Source organism: Argentina silus, assembly GCF_951799395.1.
Source record: "Argentina silus genome assembly, chromosome: 5".
Lineage (NCBI taxonomy): Eukaryota > Metazoa > Chordata > Actinopteri > Argentiniformes > Argentinidae > Argentina > Argentina silus.
The window spans coordinates 14,103,591-14,126,519 of NC_139659.1; the positions used below are offsets into that span (position 1 = coordinate 14,103,591).

General features: G+C 50.2%; 1 protein-coding gene across 1 annotated transcript in view; it reads left to right on the forward strand.

The window, feature by feature from the left end:
• wdr7 (WD repeat domain 7) overlaps nucleotides 1–22,929 on the forward strand; it is a 155,902-nt gene that overhangs the window by 94,176 nt on the left and 38,797 nt on the right. Inside the window, exon 20 of the mRNA XM_083670310.1 lies at nucleotides 4,388–4,612. Coding sequence (XP_083526436.1) covers nucleotides 4,388–4,612 — 225 coding nt within the window. The remainder of the gene's footprint in view (nucleotides 1–4,387; nucleotides 4,613–22,929) is intronic.

Genomic DNA, 22,929 nt, shown 5'->3' on the forward strand with positions numbered 1-22,929 from the left:
AATTAAGTGAAGCAGTCTCGCTGTGTACAATAAACACAATTTCTTCCGAGCCTTTCCTGAAAGCTTTTTCTGAAAGAAAAAAATATGAAACGATGTATGCGCTCACGGTCTTTGTGTGGGTTGTTCTTGTGTACGTACGCTCGCACGGTAGAGCTAAGGAAAGGATTTGTTTGTTTCTACTTCTCCTGGTTATCGATCTGTTCTGCAGCTGTATGGTGAGAACTCTCCTGTATACTCAGGTGCATGAGTAAAGTAGCTCGGACGTTTAGTTGACTGTACGTAGTTGAGTTGTAAGGGCATTTAAAATAAATAAATACATTTAATCAGCATTGTAAACAAACCAACGTAAAAAAAATCACAAGACATAGCATTTATTTGATTTTGATTATATGTCCAAATGATTTCCCCATTGGGAACACAGACTCTTCCCCCTCCCTACGCCTCCTCTGACTGTCAATATGTACTGCAGTAGACCCAGGTAGCATTATGCTAGGCTAGCTCTGATAGTCAACACATACTGTGGTAGAACCAGGTAGCATTATGCTAGGCTAGGTCTAACTGTCAACACACACTGAGGTAGACCCAGGTAGCATTATGCTAGGCTAGCTCTGATAGTCAACACACACTGTGGTAGAACCAGGTAGCATTATGCTAGGCTAGGTCTAACTGTCAACACATACTGTGGTAGACCCAGGTAGCATTATGCTAGGCTAGGTCTAACTGTCAACACACACTGAGGTAGACCCAGGTAGCATTATGCTAGGCTAGCTCTGATAGTCAACACATACTGTGGTCGACCCAGGTAGCATTATGCTAGGCTAGGTCTAACTGTCAACACATACTGTGGTTGACCCAGGTAGCATTATGCTAGGCTAGGTCTAACTGTCAACACATACTGTGGTCGACCCAGGTAGCATTATGCTAGGCTAGGTCTAACTGTCAACACATACTGTGGTTGACCCAGGTAGCATTATGCTAGGCTAGCTCTGATAGTCAACACATACTGTGGTCGACCCAGGTAGCATTATGCTAGGCTAGCTCTGTTCTGGCTAGAGTCTGCCTCCTCACCCCTCTCCCCTCCTCCATCTCTGAACTGGGGAGGGGGGCGGGTTGCAGCACAGCAGCAGAGGGACTCCCAGTGACCCCACCCTCCTCCCCTCTCCTACCTCCCCTCTCCGGTGTTTGATTTCCTACTGGAAAAAGGCCCACATGGCGCTGGACTGCCTGCCTGCCTGGCTGGCTGGCTGCCTGGCTGGGCTGCCAGTCCCACCCAGGGGGGCCGGGGGTGGGGGGTCGGGGGGGGGGGCCTGCCTGCCTGCCTGCCTGCCTGCCTGCCTGCCTGCCTGCCTGCTAGTCACCAGAATCCTGGGCCTCACCCTCCCTCCCTCTCGCCCTCCTCCCCTCCCTCCCATCCCTACCCTCCACTGCCCGCCCGGGCCTATCGATCAGGACCCCTACGCGTCCGTCCCCCCCCCCCGCCCCACCCTCGCCCCCTCACACCCCTCTCCCCCCCCCCCCACCTTGCTCCTGCAGCTGCCTCATTGGCCCCTCTCAGTGCCTGCTCCAGCGCATTAGAATAGAAATCCATAACCGGGGAGCTCTGTGCTCAGCCAAGCACGGGGAGCAAACCAAATGAAATGCTATAAAGCAATCTCGCCCGGGCGTCAGCCTGCACGCGGCCTGCCCATTCGTCCTGATCTGCGAATGTCACGCCAGCTCAGTCTCCCTCTCCCTCTGTCTCTCTCACTCCTTCTGACTCTGACTCTTTCCCTCTCGCTCCTTCTTTCTCGTACGAGAGCGAGCATGTGTGTGCATGCACATACATACACGCGCACGCACGCGTGTGCACGTACACACACACACACACACACACAAACACCTTCTCCTGTTGACACTCTCTCTCTCTCTCTCTCTACCCCTCCGTCCCTCCCTCCCTCCGTCCCTCCCTCTCTCTCTCTGTCTACCCCTCCGTCCCTCCCTCCCTCTCTCTCTGAGGGATTAGACGGGGGGTCAGAGGGGGAGCTGACCGGTGAGGCGGTCTGTAGAGGTCAGGTGACCAAGCGGTCAGCCCCTGGAGCACAGCCTTGCCTGAGCCTTTGTTCCCTACACACGCACACACACACACACACACACACACACAGATAGACAGGGCGACCAAGACAAATACAGCCAATACAGCCACTCACTCAGAATATGTGAAATATTCCACATTTATTTCAATAACATTGCCAAAAAAAAATTCATTCAGCAATGTCACCACTTCCGATAGAATTGAATGTATTCTTTTTTCTGTCCAACTTCAAGCTTGCATCATTGTTTCCGTACGTTGTAACGTGTGGCGTTGAATAGTGTGTGATTGAATGAGCACGTGTTGTGTGTGTCTGTGTGTGAACCTTTAGGCGTGTGTTGAATGCCCGTAACCCACAGAGTCTTTTAAGGGGGCCATGTCCACCCCCCTTCTTATGGGGCTGGAGGAGGCATTGTAGGGAGGCCTGGGGCGGGAGGGGGGGGGGGGGGGGATCCTGGAGATGACCCAGTCCCATTTGGGGGGGACAATAGCCCCAGCGCTTCCCCTCACTTCCGAAACGGAGGCCCCCTTCTTTTGAGAGAGAGAGAGAGAGAGAGGGGGGGGGGGGGGTCATTAGAGAGGCCGCTCCGACCACTGTGGACCAGTCTTTGAACAGGACAATAGGAAGTGTGGCTCTATTCAGCTCTGTGGTAGGAGAGGGCCTTCAGCTCCTTCATCTGCAGCCTGCACGCAGCTTCTGTTCTCACTCACACTTTTAAAGGCACAGTTCACTCTATAATACATGCTTTTATAAAAATACGGGGGGAAAAAAGATTGTCTACTTTTGTTGCCATTATAAAATGATCAGTTTTTTTTTTTTTCTTCATATTTCAGGACAAATGTTTTTTTTGTTTTTTTTTTACACTCACAGGCTTCATCTGTGTCATAGATCAAACACAAATAATACGCCAGCCTTTAAAATAGAGCAGGGGAGGCTGGTGGAGGTAGACATCGGAGGACGTGGGCTCATTGTAACGCACGGAATGGAATGAGGAACGGTTCCGTGCATTACAATGAGCCCCGTGCTCCGATGTCTACCTCCGCCAGCCTCCCCTGATGTACAGTAATACAATATGATACATTGATATGTATCAATAGATAGTACAGTTGTGTTGACTCCTTCAGTGTGTTTACGTGTTTCGGAGTGTGTGCGTGTGTGTGTGTGTGTGTGTGTGTGTGTGTGTGTGTGTGTGTGTGTGTGTGTGTCTCCTCCCTGCGGCTGATGGACATCTGCCCGTCAATCTGACAAGTGGCCAGACACCCTTCCCACCAAACACCTTCCCATAAGCATCTCCTCCACGTCCTTATCTGCCACCTAGTACACCCCCCCCCCCCCCCCCCGTTTCTGCCTCCCCCATCATCATCCGGTTCTGCCTCCCCTCTCCCCCCAGCCACATAGGTAGACAGACACAGAGGTAGACAGACAGACAGACATAGAGACACAGAGAGAGGGATACAGACAGACAGACATGGAGACAGACATAGAGACAGACAGACAGAGACAGAGAGACACAGAGACAGCCCCACTGTCCCAGACTGTCACTGCCAGTCATCTGATCCCCCCTCCAGGAATGCAGTAATTCTCCCTCTCTCTCTCTTTCTCTCTCTCTCCTCTCTCTCTCTCCTCTCTCTCTCTCTCTGTCTGTTTTTCTGTTTCTTTCTCATCTTTTTTTTTTTACCCCCTCCTCTCTCTCTCTTTGAGCCCCTTTCAAATCAAATGCTCCCCCAGCTCTGTGTAGGTGAAACAGACATCCTATATGTATATATATATATATATATATATATATATATATATATATATATATATATATATATATATATATATATATATGTTTTCGTGCATTTGAACTTGAGGAGTGAGTTTACCATCTCAACTGGGTTACATGGACGTACAGGTTGTTGGACATGATTTCCCTGTTGTACTCTGCTGTGTAACTCTGTGATGCTGCTGAATGTGACAGAATCCCTGGGTCAATATGGATGTGGTTCATAGAGGTGACCGGTGCAGTGGGTTTCATATTTGCGAAGTGTCCTTTTAGTATTCCCAAGCATTGTTCCAAGATTAGGCTTGATCTGTGTGTGGTGAAGTCCCCCATATTGTTTCTGGTAGTTTGACTGTGCAGTCTGACTGTAGGTCAACATTGGCTAGCGTTTAGATGACGTTTAGTTTAGTTGACTTTTGATGGATCTATCTCCTCTTGTCCTCTCCATGCCATGTCTTTGAGTACTGAGAAAAGAATGTTTATTATTATAATACAACCACAAGTTTCTCTTTAACTCATCCTCCCCTCTTCTCCCCCCCCCCCCCCCCCCCCCCAGGCTGCCTGTCCAACCTGCCTCCCAACACTAAGAAGATCTGTAACTCTTACGAGGAGCGTCGTAAGCAGGCCACAGCCATCGTCCTGCTGGGCGTCATCGGGGCGGAGTTTGGCGCCGAGATCGAGCCTCCGAAGCTGCCGTCCCGGGCCCGCACCAGCGCCCAGGCCCCCGAGGGGTTCGGACTGACCACCGGAGGGTCCAACTACTCCCTGGCCAGGCACACCTGTGAGTAGAGCGCTTTGATTGGGGATTTGGTTTGATCTTTATTGGGTGACAGGTTGGAGCTGGTGGTCTCAAATGAGCATTGTTAGGTTTGGGGTTGATATGCTCCATTATATATGGACACACACACACACACACACACACACACACACACATACACATGCACCGACATTGTGTTGTGTGCTCTGAAACTCAGAAAATCACACATGTGCACGCAGAGGCACCTATATTGTGTGGTGTGCTCTGAAACTCTCTCACACACACGCACACACACACACACACACACACACACTCTCTCTCTCTATTCTCTTGTCTTCCACTTGGAGTGAGGGAAGGCCACATGAATAATATAACAAGAGCTCGCTCTCTCCCCAAGGTGGGGTGGGCCTCGCCTCCCCTGCACACAGTAAGCCACCCCCCACCCCCTTCCTCTCTTTCTCTCTCTCCCTCCCTCCCTCCCTCCCTCCCTTCCTCTCTCTCTTTCTGCCTGGGGTCTTCTCCAGTGATATTGAAAGTGAAACGCCTCTCCCTAGCGTTCCCTCCCCTCCCCTCACCCCACGCTGAACAAGAAAGAACAATCCAGAGAGCCCTCCCGTCCGCCGAGGAAACAAATGATGCAATCGATGCGCCATCCCCAGTCAGCCAGTCAGTCAGTCAGTCAGTCAGTCAGCCACTCTGTAGAGAGAGAGAGAGAGAGAGAGCCCCCCTACTGAATGAAGGCTGCATCTGTCTGGCTGCTGCTCTGACCTTGTGAGTGAATGCTGCCTACAGGTTTCAACTGTCAAAATGTGACATGGCCCTGGGAGAGAGGGAGGGGAGGGGAGGGAAGGGAAGGGAGAGAGAGAGAGAGAGAGAGAGAGCGGCCCCGGTTTCAAGGCTGCTCACATCCCCTGGCTGACTGGAGAGAGGGATGGAGAATGAGGGGAACGAAGAGAGAGAGAGAGAGAGAGAGAGAGATTAAGATATAGACAGAGAACAGACCCAGGGCATATAAACACCAAACACCAACACCAAACACTGACACCAGTCGGACCCGCGGTGCTGTCAATCAAACTAGTCGGAGCAGGATGGGAACACTGAGGAGGATGAAAAGGGATCATACCTGTGTGTGCGTGTGCGTTCATGTGCGTGTGTGTGTGCGTGTGTGTGTGTGTACGCTGATGTAACCTGGTGAGGGAATGGCTGTGTTAACGTGATGTGCTGCTGCCTGACATGCACACACACGCACGCACGCACGCACACGTTCACACACCTGAAGTTATCTCTGTCTTTATCTCTAGCTCTAAAGCCTGTGAACCCCACCACCACCACCCCCACCACCACCCCCCCCCCACGTTGAGTGTTGTATTGAGATAGAAGTGATTTTCTTTGACGCCACTTTGCCACCCTGCTGCCACCAGAAGCTTGGCACTGTTCATACCTGGTCCAGCCAGGCCAAGCCACGCCAGGGGCCGTGTGACTGGCATGACGGGCATCAGTGGCTCTGAAACGTCAAATCTCCAGTCTCAATAATAAGGGCCGTCTCATGCCCAGTGGAGTGGGCTGTGGTTGGGTGGCTGGTGGGCGCTGATAGGTTACTGAGGTGAAGCTGAGCCTTAGCCCTTCCTCCCTCCCTCCCTCCCTCCCTCCTTCCCTGTCCTTCCCTCCCTCCCTCCCTCCCTTCCTCCCTCCCTCCCTCCCTCCTTCCCTGTCCTTCCCTCCCTCCCTCCCGCTCTGTCCCTCCCTCCCTACCCTCCCTCCCTCTCTGTCCTTCCCTCCCTCCCTCCCTCTCTGTCCCCCCCCCCCCAGCACAGTGGCTCAGCATGGTCATGCCCCCCCCTCTCATGCACACACACACACACACACACACACACACAAACCATACACAGACAGACAGAAAGACAGACAGGCAGATTAGAGGCCAGTAAAGCCTTCAGAGCCAAGAGTAGTCTAGGTCAATACAAGTCTTTGTTTACCACAACAACACTTTCTGCTCCATCAACGAGAGAGTTCAACCACACTGTTGTCTGTGTGGCCTTCTACAAGACAAGACCTGCTTTCTTCTGGGTGCAGCGTAGAGGATTGCAATGGACACTGTTGCAGTGGTTTAGAGAATGATGCATTCTGTTTGTGTTTGTGTCTGTGTCCTGATGAGGGTTTTGGTTTTTGGTCTGATCCTAGGTCCTGTGTGTGTGTGTGTGTGTGTGAGTGCGTTCGTGTGCGTGTGTGTTTGTGTCTGTTTGTGCTTCTATCTACTATCTATCATTTTCGAGTCATCAGGAAGATGTGGAGCTAGGCTCATAGATAGAGTTTACTCCAGTGTGATGTTCATCTTAAACCACTTTGTATCATGCATACATGTTGAGTAGTGAAACCTCTGGGGAAATTCATCAGTATTGTATAGTCAGCTAATATTCTGATCAAATGATCTTGAATGGCTCATACTATAGCTTCTGGTACTGTAGGACAACAGTATATGTTTTGCTGAGGAGTGTGTGTGTGTGTGTACGTGGTTTGTGTCTGTCTGTGTGTGTGTGTGTGTGTGTGTGTGTGTGTGTGTGTGTACATGGTTTGTGTCTGTGTGTGTGTGTGTGTGTGCGTGGTGTGTGTGTGTGTGTGTGTGTGTGTGTGTACGTGGTTTGTGTCTGTCTGTGTGTGTGTGTGTGTGTGTGTGTGTGTGTGTGTGTGTGTATGTATGTACGTGGTTTGTGTCTGTCTGTGTGTGCGTGTGCATGCGTGTGCGAGTGTGCACGCGCATCGCCCAGCCACCATATTCCTCCCTGCAGAGAGTGAGGGAGTGAGAGAGTGAGAGAGAGTGAGGGAGTGAGAGAGTGAGAGTGAGGGAGTGTGAGAGAGTGAGGGAGTGAGAGAGAGTGAGAGTGAGGGAGTGAGAGTGAGGGAGTGAGAGAGAGTGAGAGAGTGAGGGAGTGAGAGAGAGAGAGAGTGAGGGAGTGAGAGAGAGAGAGTGAGGGAGTGTGAGAGAGTGAGGGAGTGTGAGGGAGTGAGAGAGAGAGAGAGTGAGGGAGTGAGGGAGTGAGAGAGTGAGGGAGTGAGAGAGTGAGGGAGTGAGGGAGTGAGAGAGTGAGGGAGTGAGGGAGTGAGAGAGTGAGTCCGACCTGGTCTCAGTCACCCTCGGCCCCACCAGTGATCGATCCAGTGGCTGCCGTCATCGTCGCCGAGTGGCCAGTCTGCCATAGATAATCAATGTGATCGGCTCGCTGTGTTTTCATCAGGGCTCAGAACCTCAAATCCTCCGCCACGAGTGGAATTGTGTATTGCTCGGGCGCCAATAAACCACCTAGCCTCCCTCCTCCGCCGCAATATATATTTCTAATCCCCAGAGGCCTTGCCTTTATCAAGTGTGTAAGGTAATATCTTTCTGGGGTTATTGGAGGCGTGTGACCGTGCACTAACCAACACACGTCACGGTGGAGGGGCGGGGGGGCGGGGGCGGGTGTACGGGGCGGGGGGGGGGTTGTTTACAATGGCGATGGTTTCTATAGGGTAGTGAAGCTGTTTATGTGCTGCTCACTATGAAATGTCATCACCCTGTCAACTTTCATGACGCTTTCACCTCGCTGCTCTACTGAACATGCCGCCAGGGGAATTAGCGGAATCAGCTCATATTAAAAAATACCATCTTTTCTCATTTTGTCATATTTCTGCGTTAATAGCATTTGCATTCCTTAGAAATAATTGAAGTGTTATTCGATAATGTGCCTACAGTAGCACCATTTCAGAAGTGTGTGTTTGTGCTGTGCAGAAATTCACTGCCGAGACATTGATTGCACTTATCTCATGTATAAGTATATAAGTTAATCAATATGTCATTGTATTAGATAAGGCTATCGATGACTATTATATTTTTTTTACCTTTTAGGTTATCGCCTGATTCATGGTTGAATTAGGACCAGTTTAGGGTGATCTGAATCAGTTGTGCTTTCCCTCTAAAATGAGGAAGAGACACTTATCCAACTTTATGTTCCGCAGAAATTATTGGTCGAAACGACTACGCTCTCTTCAGCAGTACATCTACTGAGTTGTTTCCTTGAGCATTAGTAAACAGTAGAGGTTTGCTAGGACACACACACACACACACACACACACACACACACACACACACACCACACACACACACACACACACACACAGCTCCTATGATGGGTAACTGGCAGGGCTTAATTGCCTTAGACAAGCCTGAGGGCAGGAATTATCCTGCAGGCTAACAAGGATGTACCGGACCGAAGGCCCTCCTCCTCCTCCTCCTCCTCCCCCTGACTGAGCTCCAGGCGACCCCCTGTGAGCTGGGTGTCTGTTCCTCAGGGAGAGGCCCTGGGACTGGGGGAGACTGACACTGCCTGGGGGACACAGAGGCCCAGTGTCTCATCATCCGTGTCCAGCTCTGTCCTCCTGTCTGTCAGAGCACCGTCCACACGCACACACACACACACACCACAGACAGAGCAGAGTACGGGGAAAACACTACCACCCCTGCTCTTCAAAGATCTGGCTTACAAACAAATGATGAATTATGGATAGCGATCTATAATTCTCTGTCTCTCTTTCGCTCTCTGTCTCTTTTTATTTCTCTCTCTCTCCTTCCCTCCCTACCCCCCCCCCCCCTCCTCTGTCCTGTAAGCTGTCCCCTATCTCCTCTTCTCTTCACCTCTAGACCGTAGTTAGTCAAACTGCAGGCTTCAACCGAATCAACCTGCTAGAGTGGACCTCTAATTGCCGACGTGCACAAGTCCTCTAATCTGGCTCTGATTGCTTTCCCTCAGACTGGCTGCACACCCGGGCCTTCAGGGACGTCAGGAAATCTGTCGCAGCGATTAAATCAACACTGTTTGTACAAATCTTAATGGAAGGAGCCCGGTGAAGCTGCGGTGTTGTGTTTTTTTTTGTTTTTTTTCTGAGCTCAAGCTTATGTTTTCTGATGAAGCTAAAGGCCATTTGGGTCAATGTGTTCCTAATGAATGGCAACAAAATCACTCTTGGTGCACTTGTTGGTGTAAGAAAGCGGCTGACTAGGCGGCTTTTACGATCGCTCAGTGTGTGTTTTTTTCTTTTCGGACTTGAAAGGCTCAGATTTGTTGGCTAGCTGGAGTTCTGGTTGAGTGGGTTGTCTAGCTGTCAAAGTGGGTATGCTAGGTTAACTGTACTGTGTGTACCGTAGGTGTGTACAGCACAAGGGTGCTGGGAGAGGGGGAGAGAGAGAGAGAGAGAGAGAGCCCTAGGCATTGTCAGGTTCAGTGATGTGTAAGATGCAGTGTTCTCTTGGTGTTGCTCTCCGCTCTCCGCTCTCCCACGGTGGTTCACCAAGGTCGCGGCGCGCCTCACAGAGGGCGTCCACACGGCTGTTCTGAGGTAAAAATATTCCAGACCAGGCTTCTGACATTTCCTGCTTGGTGCGGCTGAGGGTACTTTACCGTATTACCGTTAAGGTGCCCCCCGTCCGTACGTCCGTCCGTACATACGTTATGGAGACGTTGGCTGAGTATTGCAGGCAGGCAACAACCTTTTGGATAAATGCATTTGGGGCTCGTTGATGGAACCCTGGCCTCCGCCAATGTTCCATTCCAGAGAGAGGACGGGGTGAGCCAGAAGGCAAGACTCAGAGAAGGTTGCGGGAAGGTTGTGCGTCTGCCCAACCGGCAACCGCAAGGGGAACGTATTCAATCTCCACTTTCCGTTACAAACCACTATGTTCATAATCCGATGGAAAGGGGATTGCAGTGCATACAAAGACATAAAAAGGACCTCTCGAAAAAAAGTCCACGGAAGAAATAGTTTGGGGTGCTGGATCCTTGTTAGGAATGAATTGACAGCACTCCAGTGCCTTTAAAGAAACCATCTGTGTTGTGTTGAAAATGTTGTTTCCTACAGTCCATCTTCGAACAACAAGTCACAGGGGAGAGAATGTCCATTTCGGACATGTACATTTCAGAAAAGGCCAGACATCCTTTGCTTTTTCTCTCTATTCAATTCGGATTTGTTATTGTTGTTTATTCTGACTTTGTTTCTGAGTCCAGACTCTGTATTGAAGCGTACGGTATGTCCAGTGCTGCTTTGGACTGTCTGAGTGTACTGCTGTCTCCTCGCTGAAGGCCTTCACGCTCAAAGACTCCCTCTGTCTGGTGTCTGCTTCTGATTTGTCTGTCTACCTGTCTGTCTCTGTCTGCCTTTCATCTGTCTGTCTGTCTCTCTGTCTCTCTCCGTCTGTCTGTCTATCTCAGTCTCTATGTGTGCCTGTCTGTGGGTCAGGTGTCTCTCTCTACTCCCAGGTGGCCTACATTGCCCCAGCCAGACCCTTTCAATTAGTGCCTTACCAGGGGCTGTCCCCACTGCAGGCCCCTGGCCGCCACACGCACACACACACACACACACACACACACACACACACACACACACACCTTTGCCTCACAAATCAAAAAGGAGAGAGGAATTAATGCCGGCAGTCTCAGGAGAGCTGCCTGGAGAACAGTGAGGAGGTGTAATTAACGATGCTGTGTTATTAGAACAGAACTGTAGCTGGCTCCAGCACCCCTCCAGCCCCCCTGCCAGTCCCCCCCCCCCCATCACAGGGGCTGTCTGGGGGGGCTCCAGGGGGGCAAAGCTTAGGAATCTCACTCATGGAGTAGTGGTCCTGCACTTGTTCCACTTTCAGAACGGTAGGACTGACGCTATCAACCAGGCTCCTAACTGGAAACCCTGAAGCACTCACTGAAACTAGTGTGTGTGTGTGTGTGTGTGGGGTTGGCACTTGTTGGCAACCTTGTCTTCTCGGACCCCCCTGTGCCTAGCCTCAGCTGGAGAGAGAGTGTGTGTGTGTGTGGGGGAGGGGGGGGGGGGCGGGGGCGGGGTGGTAAGTGCTGAAAGTGTGTGTGTGTGTGTGTGTGAGCTCGCACACATGCACGTCCCACTCTGTCTTTGTAGTGTGTCAGAGCGGGGGGGCCTACAGGGAGCCATCCTTAGCCCCGTGGCCTAGCCCTACCTACCCTGGAGGGGGATCTGTCAGCCAGGTCCTCCTCCCCCCTCCGCCCCCCTCTGGTCGTTTGAACCAGGCCCCTCCAAGGTGAATAGCCAGAGGCAGCATCAGGGGACGAGACCTCCCTCCTGAAGAAAGCCCCGGGCCCCTCACAGGCTAGTGCTAGAAATCCCTCTGCCCACCCGTCCTTCTGTTGGTCTGTCTGTCTGTCTGTCTGTCTGTCTGTCTGTCTGTCTGCCTGCCTGCCTGCCTGCCTGCCTGCCTGCCTGCCTGTTTGTCTGTCTCTCTGTCGGCCCCATACCTTCCATTATTCATAGTGGGGAGAGCTGAGAGAGAGCTCAGGACCCCCGGCCCGCTAACACACACACACACACACACACACACACACACACACACACACACACACACACACACGCCTGCCTGCCTGCCCCCCTACCTCACATGACCCTGGGCTGCCCTCCCAGGCCCCCTAACACACTGGACACACACACACACACACACACACACACATACACACACACACACCTTGTGAAGCCCTGGGCCTGCCCCCCAGGCACCCTAACACAATGGACGGACACACACACACACACACACACACACACACCAAGCGTGGCCCTGGGCCGCCCCCCCAGGCCCCCTAACACACTGGATGGACACCCACACACACACCCACACACACACACACCCGCACACACATACACACACACACACACACACACACACACACACACACATACACCCACACACGCATACACACACACACACACACACATCTTGCGTAGCCTGGGGAGGGGAGGGTACCTTCCTGTTGTGCGCAGCCATAATTGATCCCCCAGTAGAGCACCCTTTTAAAATCTGTTATTGGTTAATAAAAACTCAAACAGGCAATTATGGGTGCCTGTAAAACCCCTGCTGTGTCAGAGGCCATGGCCAAGCCCAAGGATAAGATTACTGCTACAGACAGACAGACAGACAGACAGACAGACAAGGCAGGCAGACAAGGCAGGCAGACAAACAGACAGACAGACAAGGCAGGCAGGCAGGCAGGCAGGCAGGCAGGCAGACAGACAGACAGACAGACAAGGCAGGCAGGCAGGCAGGCAGGCAGGCAGGCAGGCAGGCAGACAGACAGACAGAGAGACAGACAGACAGACAGACAGACAGGACACCATTTTACTAGCTCCGAGATAAAGGCAGCCTCTCTCGGTTTCTGTCTTTCTTCTTTTCACTCTGTCTCTCTCTCTTTCTCTTCCTTTTTCTATTTCTCCCTGTCTTTAGCTCTCTCTTTCTTTCTTTGTTTCTTTCTTTCTCCCTCTCCCTCTCCCTCCCTCCATCTCCCCCACACTGCGACCGGATACATCTGATGAGAAATTGAGAGATGGATTGATGTTGTTGATGTTAAAAAAAAAAAGAAAAAAACTCACAGAAGTGGTGATGGGCCGTGATGAATGTCCCGCTGTCCTGCTGCCGATGCTTTCATAGAGAGACTGAGGATGTCCTGTATGTGGTGTCTATGAAGGAGGAGGGTGTGGAGGGGAGGATGGAGGGAGGGAGGGACACTCTGGCTGCGTTCCAATGTTCCACACTAGCGTACTCCTTAGAGTGCACTACTGGACCCAGGAATACTTGGCTTCGTTCTATTAGGGTGCACCAGTGGTGATGTTGTTGAAACAGAGGCTTTTTTTTTTTTCTCCACAATACAGTAAGTAAGAATTGCCTTCGGGGGCGTGGTGGGTGTGTGTACGTGTGTGTGTGTGTACATGTGTGCGTGTGTGTGGTTTGGGAATGCACGCGCACACTTGCTGGGTATCTGTGTACACCATGTGTCCACATGACCACAGTATTCCCAAACTCTCTCTTTCTCCTCCTTACCTCCCTCCCTCCCTCCCTCCCACTTTCTCTAAAGCCAGTTTCATCCCCCTCTCATCCACTCCCTCTCTCCCACCCGGTCCCCCTACCATTGATTTTACCTTCACTTTCCATTTGAGCTCGGTAGGGGCTGAGGAGTGGCCCACCGTAACAAGGCTGCTGCAGAAACACACACACAGCATTGGCCAAGTGGAATGGGATGAGAAAGTCTCTACTCTACTCTCTACACACACACACACACACACACACACACACACACACACACACACACACACACACCCACCACAGATCTGATTTCCCTTCGTAGAGTCAAATAAAACAGGGCAGCGGGCCCAGGCAATATAGCAGCTGGCAGGAGAACAGGACATCAGAATAGAGAATGAGGAGAGGAGAGGAGAGCTGGGGTGTGTGTGTGTGTGTGTGTGTGTGTGTGTGTGTGTGTGTTTGTGTGTGTGCGTGCTTGCATGTTTGCATGTTTGGGTGTATGGGTACGAGTGTGTGTGGGTGGGTGGGTGGGTGTGTGTGTGTGTGTGTGTGTGTGTGTGTGTGTGTGTGTGTGTGTGTGTGTGTGTGTGTTATCAGAGAAGGCACAAGTGTGAGAAGAGACAATCGCGTTTATGCTGGAGTGGACCCATGTCCCCCTCTCCCCCCCTCCGGACTCAACTGTGAGATAAAGGTCTGTGAACAACCCCACAGCTCCTCCCTTTGTTCTTCCTCCTCCTCCTCTTCTTCCTCCTCCTCCTCCTCCTCTCCCCGGCCACGCTTTCTCCTCTCCTCCTCCTCCTCTTCCTCCTCCTCCTCTTCCTCCTACTCCTCCTGGTCTAATTAGCTCTTTACCAGCCAAGACTCTAATGTGACATGTTTATTGCCTTAACTAACAACTCATTAGCTTAGTTGATGTTTTGTCAATATTAATTCATTCATTTAAGCCAAGTCAACGCTTAAACAAAGATGTCCTCCCTGAGAAATGGACTTAGCCTCCCTCCCTCCCTCCCTCCCTCCCTCCCTCGCCAGACATGGTTCCGTAGGGCCTATAAATTTGTCCCCTCAATGGGAGAGCAATTAAGAGACCCCGGCCACTCTCTCGTTTGGTCGTGAGAACTTCAACTCCCAGCAGCCTCTAATGAATATGCTAGACACTGGTTAGTAGTAGTCTGTGGCCAGAACAAATATTGAGACAACGATAAAGTGTGAGAGAGAGAAAAGGAGGGAGACAGGCAGACATAGAACAACAGAGAGAGAAAGAGAGAATGATGAAGTGATAGAGAGAGTCATACACTACCCAAATGTACTCCCCAATAGCTCGTTGATTTGCAGTGAAGCAACGTTTCAGCCAAAGTGTCTGCCTGCGTGTGGTTCGTCTCCAACGCCATGATCAGACACACCACCTCCATCCCTGGAGGAACAGGGGGAAGAGGAGGAATGTGGTGGTGTCTAACGTGACGCTGGCTCGGCGTTCCATGTCCACAGCATGCTACACGAAATTAAGCAATGTTTTGGCCAATCTTTCTCACAGGTATTCAGGGTTCTCCCCAGGACGTTTGAACAGCGTGATGCTGGATTGTATTATCAAAACTAGACTCGCGTTTATTCAGGTCAAAATACGCCAAAAAATACCAGCTAAAACGCTGAATTCACTGAGGAACATCCTAACGCTTTGACTTTCGCTTTCGTTTTCAACAACGATGTCGTTGGCGATCAAAGGTAGTTACTCTATCATTAATAAATATCTAGTTTAATTTGCGTTGTAATGTTGACACCGTGGTGACGCCAAGTTCACAGCGTGGCGCAGCGCCACTCTTACATTCTTTGGGGAGAACACTGACTCAGAGGTGTGGACCTTCATGCAAGTGTGCCTATTCACAAGTGTGTGCTTGTTGGTGCACTTCTAAGTCCTGAACATGTACTACCTGTAGATTTTAAACTCTGAGGTGTGGACCATTGGGAAAGGCAGTGTTGTCATTGATTGTGTTGGACATGGATGAGTCTGGAAGTCCGTATGAGAGATCATGGCTCCCTGTCCCCCTGTCCCCTGCCCCTCCCTGGGGTCACTGAAGCACAGAGGAGGCCTCCTGGGCCCCATGCAAGAGCTTCACCACTGAGTCAACGACCAACACTGCTGTTATGTGTTTGGACATGCTCTGTGCTTCGGGAGATCACAGCAATTAGGTGTCAGTGTCACGTGCACACATACACACACACACATACATACATATACAGTATACATACACATGCACTCACACACACATGTAGATGGATTTTGGTGGCGCCAGCCTTGATTTCAATGTGTATAACTTTTTCCAGTTGAATGAGCCTGGCGGGCATCCTGAAGAAGTCGCACTCTTACCGTTTGTCACTTCCTTTGCGATTGTAATGTGTCTCACGCCCTTTGTTGGGAATGATATTTAAGGAAAGGGACAGCGAGATATTCTTTTTGGGTTAAAAAATGTTTTGGGTTAGGCCCGCCACGAGCAAGTTTTTGGTTAGGCCCGTCACGGGCACCATTCTCCCGTGTTGTCCTTGATGCACGTTAACGTATGGTTAAAACTTACAGTCATATGTTGCTTTGAAACTGTTAAATTGGTTATTTTGTGGATACTGTACTCTCATTCCTGTGTGCATTAATGTGAGGTTGTGCGATAAAGGTTCTGTTAATACAGAACGACATAATGGTGACCAGGCTCTCCCGTTTAATGTGTGTGTCTAATGTTCACAAGCATCGTTAACGACACCTAGAGTGAGTCATCAGCTTCAGATATTGGCCTGAGCGTAAACTCCTCGCAATCCTATTTATCTTAACTTGAGGGCATGGTAAAAATAGCATTTTGGGTATTTTTAATGGAGTCTAGGATCCGATATGATTGATTGTCTGTCACACAGGGATGAGCAAAGCATTATCAATCATTTTTAATCATGAAATATCTTTTGGAGTCAGATATAACGTAATGTTAATGTGTGTTAGTTGGTCATGTGGCCACTTGTGTTGATTTCGTTCGATCATGTCCATAACTGTCGGAAGTAATCATTGGGAATAAATGTATGTCTTATGTTTGACCCGTCATCTATCCTTCTGTGTGTGTGTGTGTGTGTGTGTGTGTGTGTGTGTGTGTGTGTGTGTGTGCGCGTGTAGGTGTGTGTGTGTGTGTGTGTCTGTGTGTGTGTGTGTGTGACACTGACACATTATGATATCTGTGATCTCCAAATGCAAGCTGCCTCCACTAAATGGTGTCTTGGGACCAGATTTGACATCTCAACTCCATCTCAATTCAGTGAAATCAGGAAGTTCACTGAAATTCCAATTTGAAATTCCCTCATTGAAAAGCATAGAGGAAAAACATTGAAATGTCACTTTACTTCCTGAATTGACTGAAATGAAATAGAATTGACCCCCCCCCCCCCAACCCTGGTGTTAAATGCCCAGATTTGGAATCTCCACTCTAGAAGCTACTGCAACATCAATATGTTGAACAACGTGTGTGGAATATCTCTCCCGTACGTGTAACATGAGGGACAGGACCATATTCATACACAGACCCATATTGATGACCCCGTTTGGGATGAAAGCCAAATGAAAGCGCAGAAGCGAGGAAGGGCGTTATACCCGATGAAGCGCGGCCCTCAGCGGGCACCAGCACGTCCACCTCGGCCCGCCCGGCGCTCTCCATAAAACTTTATTGGGACGTGAGGAGAATTTCTCTGTGACCTTCAGCGAGTCAGAGGTAACTAATGAACTCCACCGGCGTTATGTCTCTGTGTGGAGGAAAAACTTGATATTTATGAAAGGCTACATATCACTACCCCCCCCCCGGTAAATACACCTCCTCTCCCCCTGAAGGACATCTCTCGCCCTGCATCAGCCCCTCGTCGTTTAAACTCTATCTCTCATTTTGTTTCGCCACGTTTTTTTTCTTTGTTTTTTTTCCCCCCCTTCCACACATTTTTTTCTGTTTCCGCCGGGATGAACGCGGTCAGCGCTCTTTGGTAACCAACGACAACCTTTTCAGTCAGGCTATTCATCAGGTGGTGTCGGGGGGGGTGATAACACACAACACAAGCACCGTTCCAAACACACCAGGCTCCTCACCTGGGCTCAAGGCGACTGGTGGTGGTGGTGGTGGTGGTGGTGGTGGTGGTGGCGGAGGTGGGATTGAGTTTAGGACCAGTCCAGCAGGGTTTTGAACACTTTGGGAGACTGGTTCTGCTTCATTAGGGAGAGCTGCATGGAGAACCACCGCTTGGCAGTCATTAAAAAGAAGAACGTTTTCCGGTGCCGTTGTGATCCGGCGGTGATCTAGCCACTGGCACTGGTCTACAGCCTCTGCAACGGTGTGTGTGTGTGTGTGTGTGTGAGAGCGTGTGAGCAGGGGCGGTCTTCACTGTTATCTGCCTCAGTGTCCTCCTCCTCCTCTTCATCCAGCTCTCGTGGGGGGGGGGGGGGGGGGGGGGGGCTCGACTCTAGCTGGAGGGGAACCTTCCTCCTTCCTCTCCTCTTTCCTCTCTCTCTCTCTCTCTCTCTCTCTCTCTCTCTCTCTCTCTCTCTTCATCCGTGTCCACACACCCCTGAGGAATAGGGGAACGAGATGGCAGTCGCTGATTCTGATTGATTTGGAGGAGGTGTGTGTGTGTGTGTGTGTGTGTGTGTGTGTGTGTGTGTGTGTGTACTGTAGGTGTGTGTGTGCACTGTAGGTGTGTGTGTGTGTGTGTGCACTGTAGGTGTGTGTGTGCACTGTAGGTGTGTGTGTGTGTGTGCACAAAATGGTGGAAATTACACAGACTGGATGGGGTGAGGAGGGGGGGGAAGAACGGCGATATCCCTAGCCTAGAGATAAAGACGTTTACATTGAGGCGCGGTCCCAGCTGAAGCATTTAGGCAGAATCTCCTTCCCCTGTCTACATCAATTACCCAGGCTCATTGTTCTCTCCTCCTCCTCCTTCCCCTTCCCCTCTCTCTCCCTCCCTACCTCCCTCCTTTTAGCCCAGGTAATTAAGAGCTCTGATGGGCTAGGTTATCCTGGCCGACCTGTTGCCCGACCCGCCGGCCCACAGACAGACAGACAGACAGGCAGGCAGGCAGGCAGGCAGGCAGGCAGGCAGGCAGGCAGGCAGGCAGGCAGGCAGGCAGGCAGGCAGGCAGACAGACAGACAGACAGACACACAGACACACACACACACACACACACACACACACACACACATACACACAGACAGACAGACAGACCGGGCCAGAACTGTTGTGTTTTTCGAATATTAATATTTAATTTCATATTTAAAAAAAAATATTTGTATGTTGTGTATTTTGTAATGCATTTGCAGTGCATCTCTTTTGGCGTTCATTGTCCAATCCCTTGCCACACACACACACACACACACACACACACACACACCTCCCCCTCCTGCTGCAGCCTGTAGCCACACACAGCCCAGAGGCAGGGCTGGAGCTGGGGAGGCTGTCCCCTAAACGCCTTTCCCTGTCTCCCCCGACACAGCTGCAGCTGATTTAGAGCTTGGGAGGGAGAGAGAGATGGAGGGAGAGAGAGAGAGAGAGAGAGATGGAGGGAGAGAGAGAGAGAGAGAGAGAGATGGAGGGAGGGAGGGAGGGAGGGAGGGAGAGAGGGATAAAAGAGGGAAAAAATGAAAACCGACGGGCCTCCATTATGTCATTCTCTCTGGATAGATGATATTCCGACATGATCAACTCTGGGAAAAAGACAGAGAGCATTAGCCCCTCCTCACTCTCCCTCCCTCCCTCCCTCCCTCCATCTCCCTCTTCTCTCTCCTCCCTCCTCGTCTCCTTCTCCAGTGCAGCCTTGGAGCAGTTCACTACTCATTGAGCTTCAGTAATTGACGTTCTTTATATTACATCTAAACAGACAGACACACAAATAAAAAGGTGTGTGCGTGCGTGCGTGCGTGCGTCATTCAGTCTGTACATCTACAGTATACGTGTGTGTGTGTATGTGATCCCTCCACCTGCCTGCTGGGGAGCAGAGCAGAGCAGACACATTTAACAAAGGTAGACAGACAGAGCCAGTCCTTCAGCCTGTCCTTACACACACACACACACACACACACACACACACACACACACACACTTAAACACACTCACATTTACACCCTGCAGCCCCTGCACCAGAAGAAAACAACCCCAGCCCCCTCAACTCATTCACGGGCTTCTGTCTGTCTGTCTGTCTGTCTGTCTGTGTGTGTGTGTGTGTGTGTGTGTGTGTGTGTGTGTGTGTGTGTGTGTGTGTGTGTGTGTGTGTGTGTGTGTGTGTGTGTGTGTGTGTGTGTGTGTGTGTGTGTGTGTGAATATCACACCTACCTATGATCAACAGACACGACTGACATAGCAGCATGCTAACGCTAGCATGAGCGCCTCCTCTCCACATCTCTCTGCGCTGCTCCAATCTATCAGTCAGGCTAAAGTGGCCACAGTGTGCGAACCAATCAGAAGCCCCGGTGACCATTGACAGACCAGATGCTATCAACATAGCACATCTCGCCGTGACCGCCTCTGTCAATCCGGTGCGCACATCGATACACCGCACCGTAGCCAATAACAAAAATATTTGTCGATAAAACTTTCCGCCGCTATCATGCAGGCTATTAATACGTCATGCTAACGCTAACTCTCACTACAGCTTTTCAGTGGCTATAAATCTTTCAGTTCGGCTGGTCAATTATGGTCTATCTATCCATAGGCTACAATCCAGCGTAAACCAATAAGGAAGCAGTTTGCCATTTTAAAAAGCATATATGAGCCATGATGAGAAATGTCATGAGATGAAGATGATGAGATTACCCCCCAGCTACGAGGGAGACGAGACCTTTAGAAAGGCCAGCGTATTAGGGTTGCTTGTGGTGTGTGTGTGTGTGGTGTGTGTGTGGTGTGGTGTGTGTGTGGTGTGTGTGTGCTTTTGCATGTTTTTGGAGGTTGTTTGTTCTTTTGTATGAACCACCTTCAGCACTATTGATAAGAGAGCTTGTGTGTGTTTGTGTTAATGCACATGAGTACAGTCGTGTATGTGTCAGTGTGTGTGTGTGTGTGTGTGTCTTTGTGTGTGTTATCGTCTGTGTGTGTGTGTGTTTGCCTGTGTGTGTGTGTGTGTGTGTGTGTACAACCTATGCTGTGTTACAGTGGGGGGAGGGGAGGAGGAGGATATTTGCTGGACCCTTAATGGTCAATCTGCCCCTGCAGTGGCTGTCTCAAATGCCAGGTCATCTGTGAACTGACCTCTGTGGAGGAGGCAGTCCCCCCCCCCCCTCTCTCTCTCTCCATCCCTCTCTCCCCTCCTCCTCCTTCCTTACCTCTGCAGCTCCTTGTGAAATGGCCGCTGCTGCTGATGCTGAGGGGTGTGTGTGTGTGTGTGTGTGTGTGTGTGTGTGTGTGTGTGTGTGTGTGTGTGTGTGTGTGTGTGTGTGTGTGTGTGTGTGTGTGTGTGTGTGCATGCGCGTGCGCGTGCGTGTGGTCATTGCCCAGTGGTCAGTCCTTTCTGTTAATACTCTGCTCAGCTGTTTCGATGCAATCAGCCGTGCGAGGGTTGTCCGTTGAATAGCCGTGAGAATGTTTCCGTTAAAGACAACGTATTATGTTTTGATGTATGGCGGTTGGTTTTGTCATAGGCTACTGTATGTATTCATAAGCATTCCACACACACACACACACACACACACACACACACACACGTATACTGTAGATTTAATGACTGACACACACACACACACACACACACACACACACACACACCCCTCTCACCTCAGCAGTAAAAGGACACCAGTGACAGTGTGGTTATTTGGACATAATGATCTGAACATCAAAGGGTCGTGGCAGTGGAGCACCCTTGGCCCGATAATGGAGTGTTTTACTGCAGAAAGGCTGGCCTGCCTGAAAGCCGAGCAGGTGTGCAGCACAGTGTGTGTGTGTGTGTGTGTGTGTGTGTGTGTGTGTGTGTGTAGCTGATACCAGATGTTTGAACAAAATGATCCTGTCTGCCCTGACAAAGGAGCCTTGGTGTAAATGAATGGAGCGAGGGAGAGGTGCAGGATGGAGAGACAGGGAGAGGGAGAGGTGCAGGATGGAGAGACAGGGAGAGGAGAGGAGAGGAGAGGAGAGGGATGGAGAGAAAGAGACAGGAGAGGAGAGGAGAGGGATGGAGAGAAAGAGACAGGAGAGGAGAGGAGAGGAGAGAAAGAGACAGGAGAGGGATGGAGAGAAAGACAGGAGAGGAGAGAAAGAGACAGGAGAGGAGGAGAGGAGAGGGATGGAGAGAAAGGGACAGGAGAGGAGAAAGAGGCAGGAAGCGATCACATCACTTCCTCACAGTGAGGAGGGTGTACTAGAACTAGAGAGAAAAGGAGAGGAAGAAAGCGAGGGAGCGGAGGAAGAGAAGAGAGGAGGAGACAGTGTGCTGTGCTGCATGCCTGCAGACAGATTAGATTATGAGGCTCTGGTCGGCTGGGTAATGAATAACACCAGATTATGGCAACGGTTGGAAGTGCAGTAATGGCTAATGGGACGGCAGCAGCCAGCGCTGCTTCAGCACACACACACACACACACACACACACACACACACACACACACACACACACACACACACACAGACAGACAGACAGACAGACTCACACACACACACTCACTCACACACACGCAGACAGACACACACTCACTCACACACACAGACAGACAGACACACACACACACACACACACACAGACAGACACACACACACTCACACACACTCACTCACACACACGCAGACACACACAGACAGACACACACACACACACACACAGACGACAGTGGCTCCAGTGTTCTCCAGAGGCAGTAGCCCCAGTGTCGTCTCCAGTGGAGGGACCTAGGTCTACCATCACCACTATTCTACACTGTACTACACTATACTATACTGTACTGTATTATACTATACTGTACACTGTACTATACTGTACTGTATTATACTATACTATACTGTACTGTATTATACTATACTATACTCTACACTGTACTATACTATACTACACTATACTGTACTGTATTATACTATAAAGTACTGTATTATACTATACTATACTATACTGTACTCTACACTGTACTACACTATACTATACTGTACTGTATTATACTATACTATAGTCTACACTGTACTATACTATATACACTATACTATACTATACTCTACACTGTACTACACTATACTATACTGTATTATACTATACTACACTATACGCCACTGTACTGTACTATACTATACTATACACACTATAGTACACTACACTACACTATACTATACTCTATACTATACTATAGTCTACATTGTACTATACTATACTATATACAGCATCACCACTACTCTATACACTATACTATACTATACTATATACACTACACAATACTATACTATACTATATACACTACACTACACTATACTGCACTACACTATACTAAACTATACTACACAACACAACACAACACTATACTATACTAC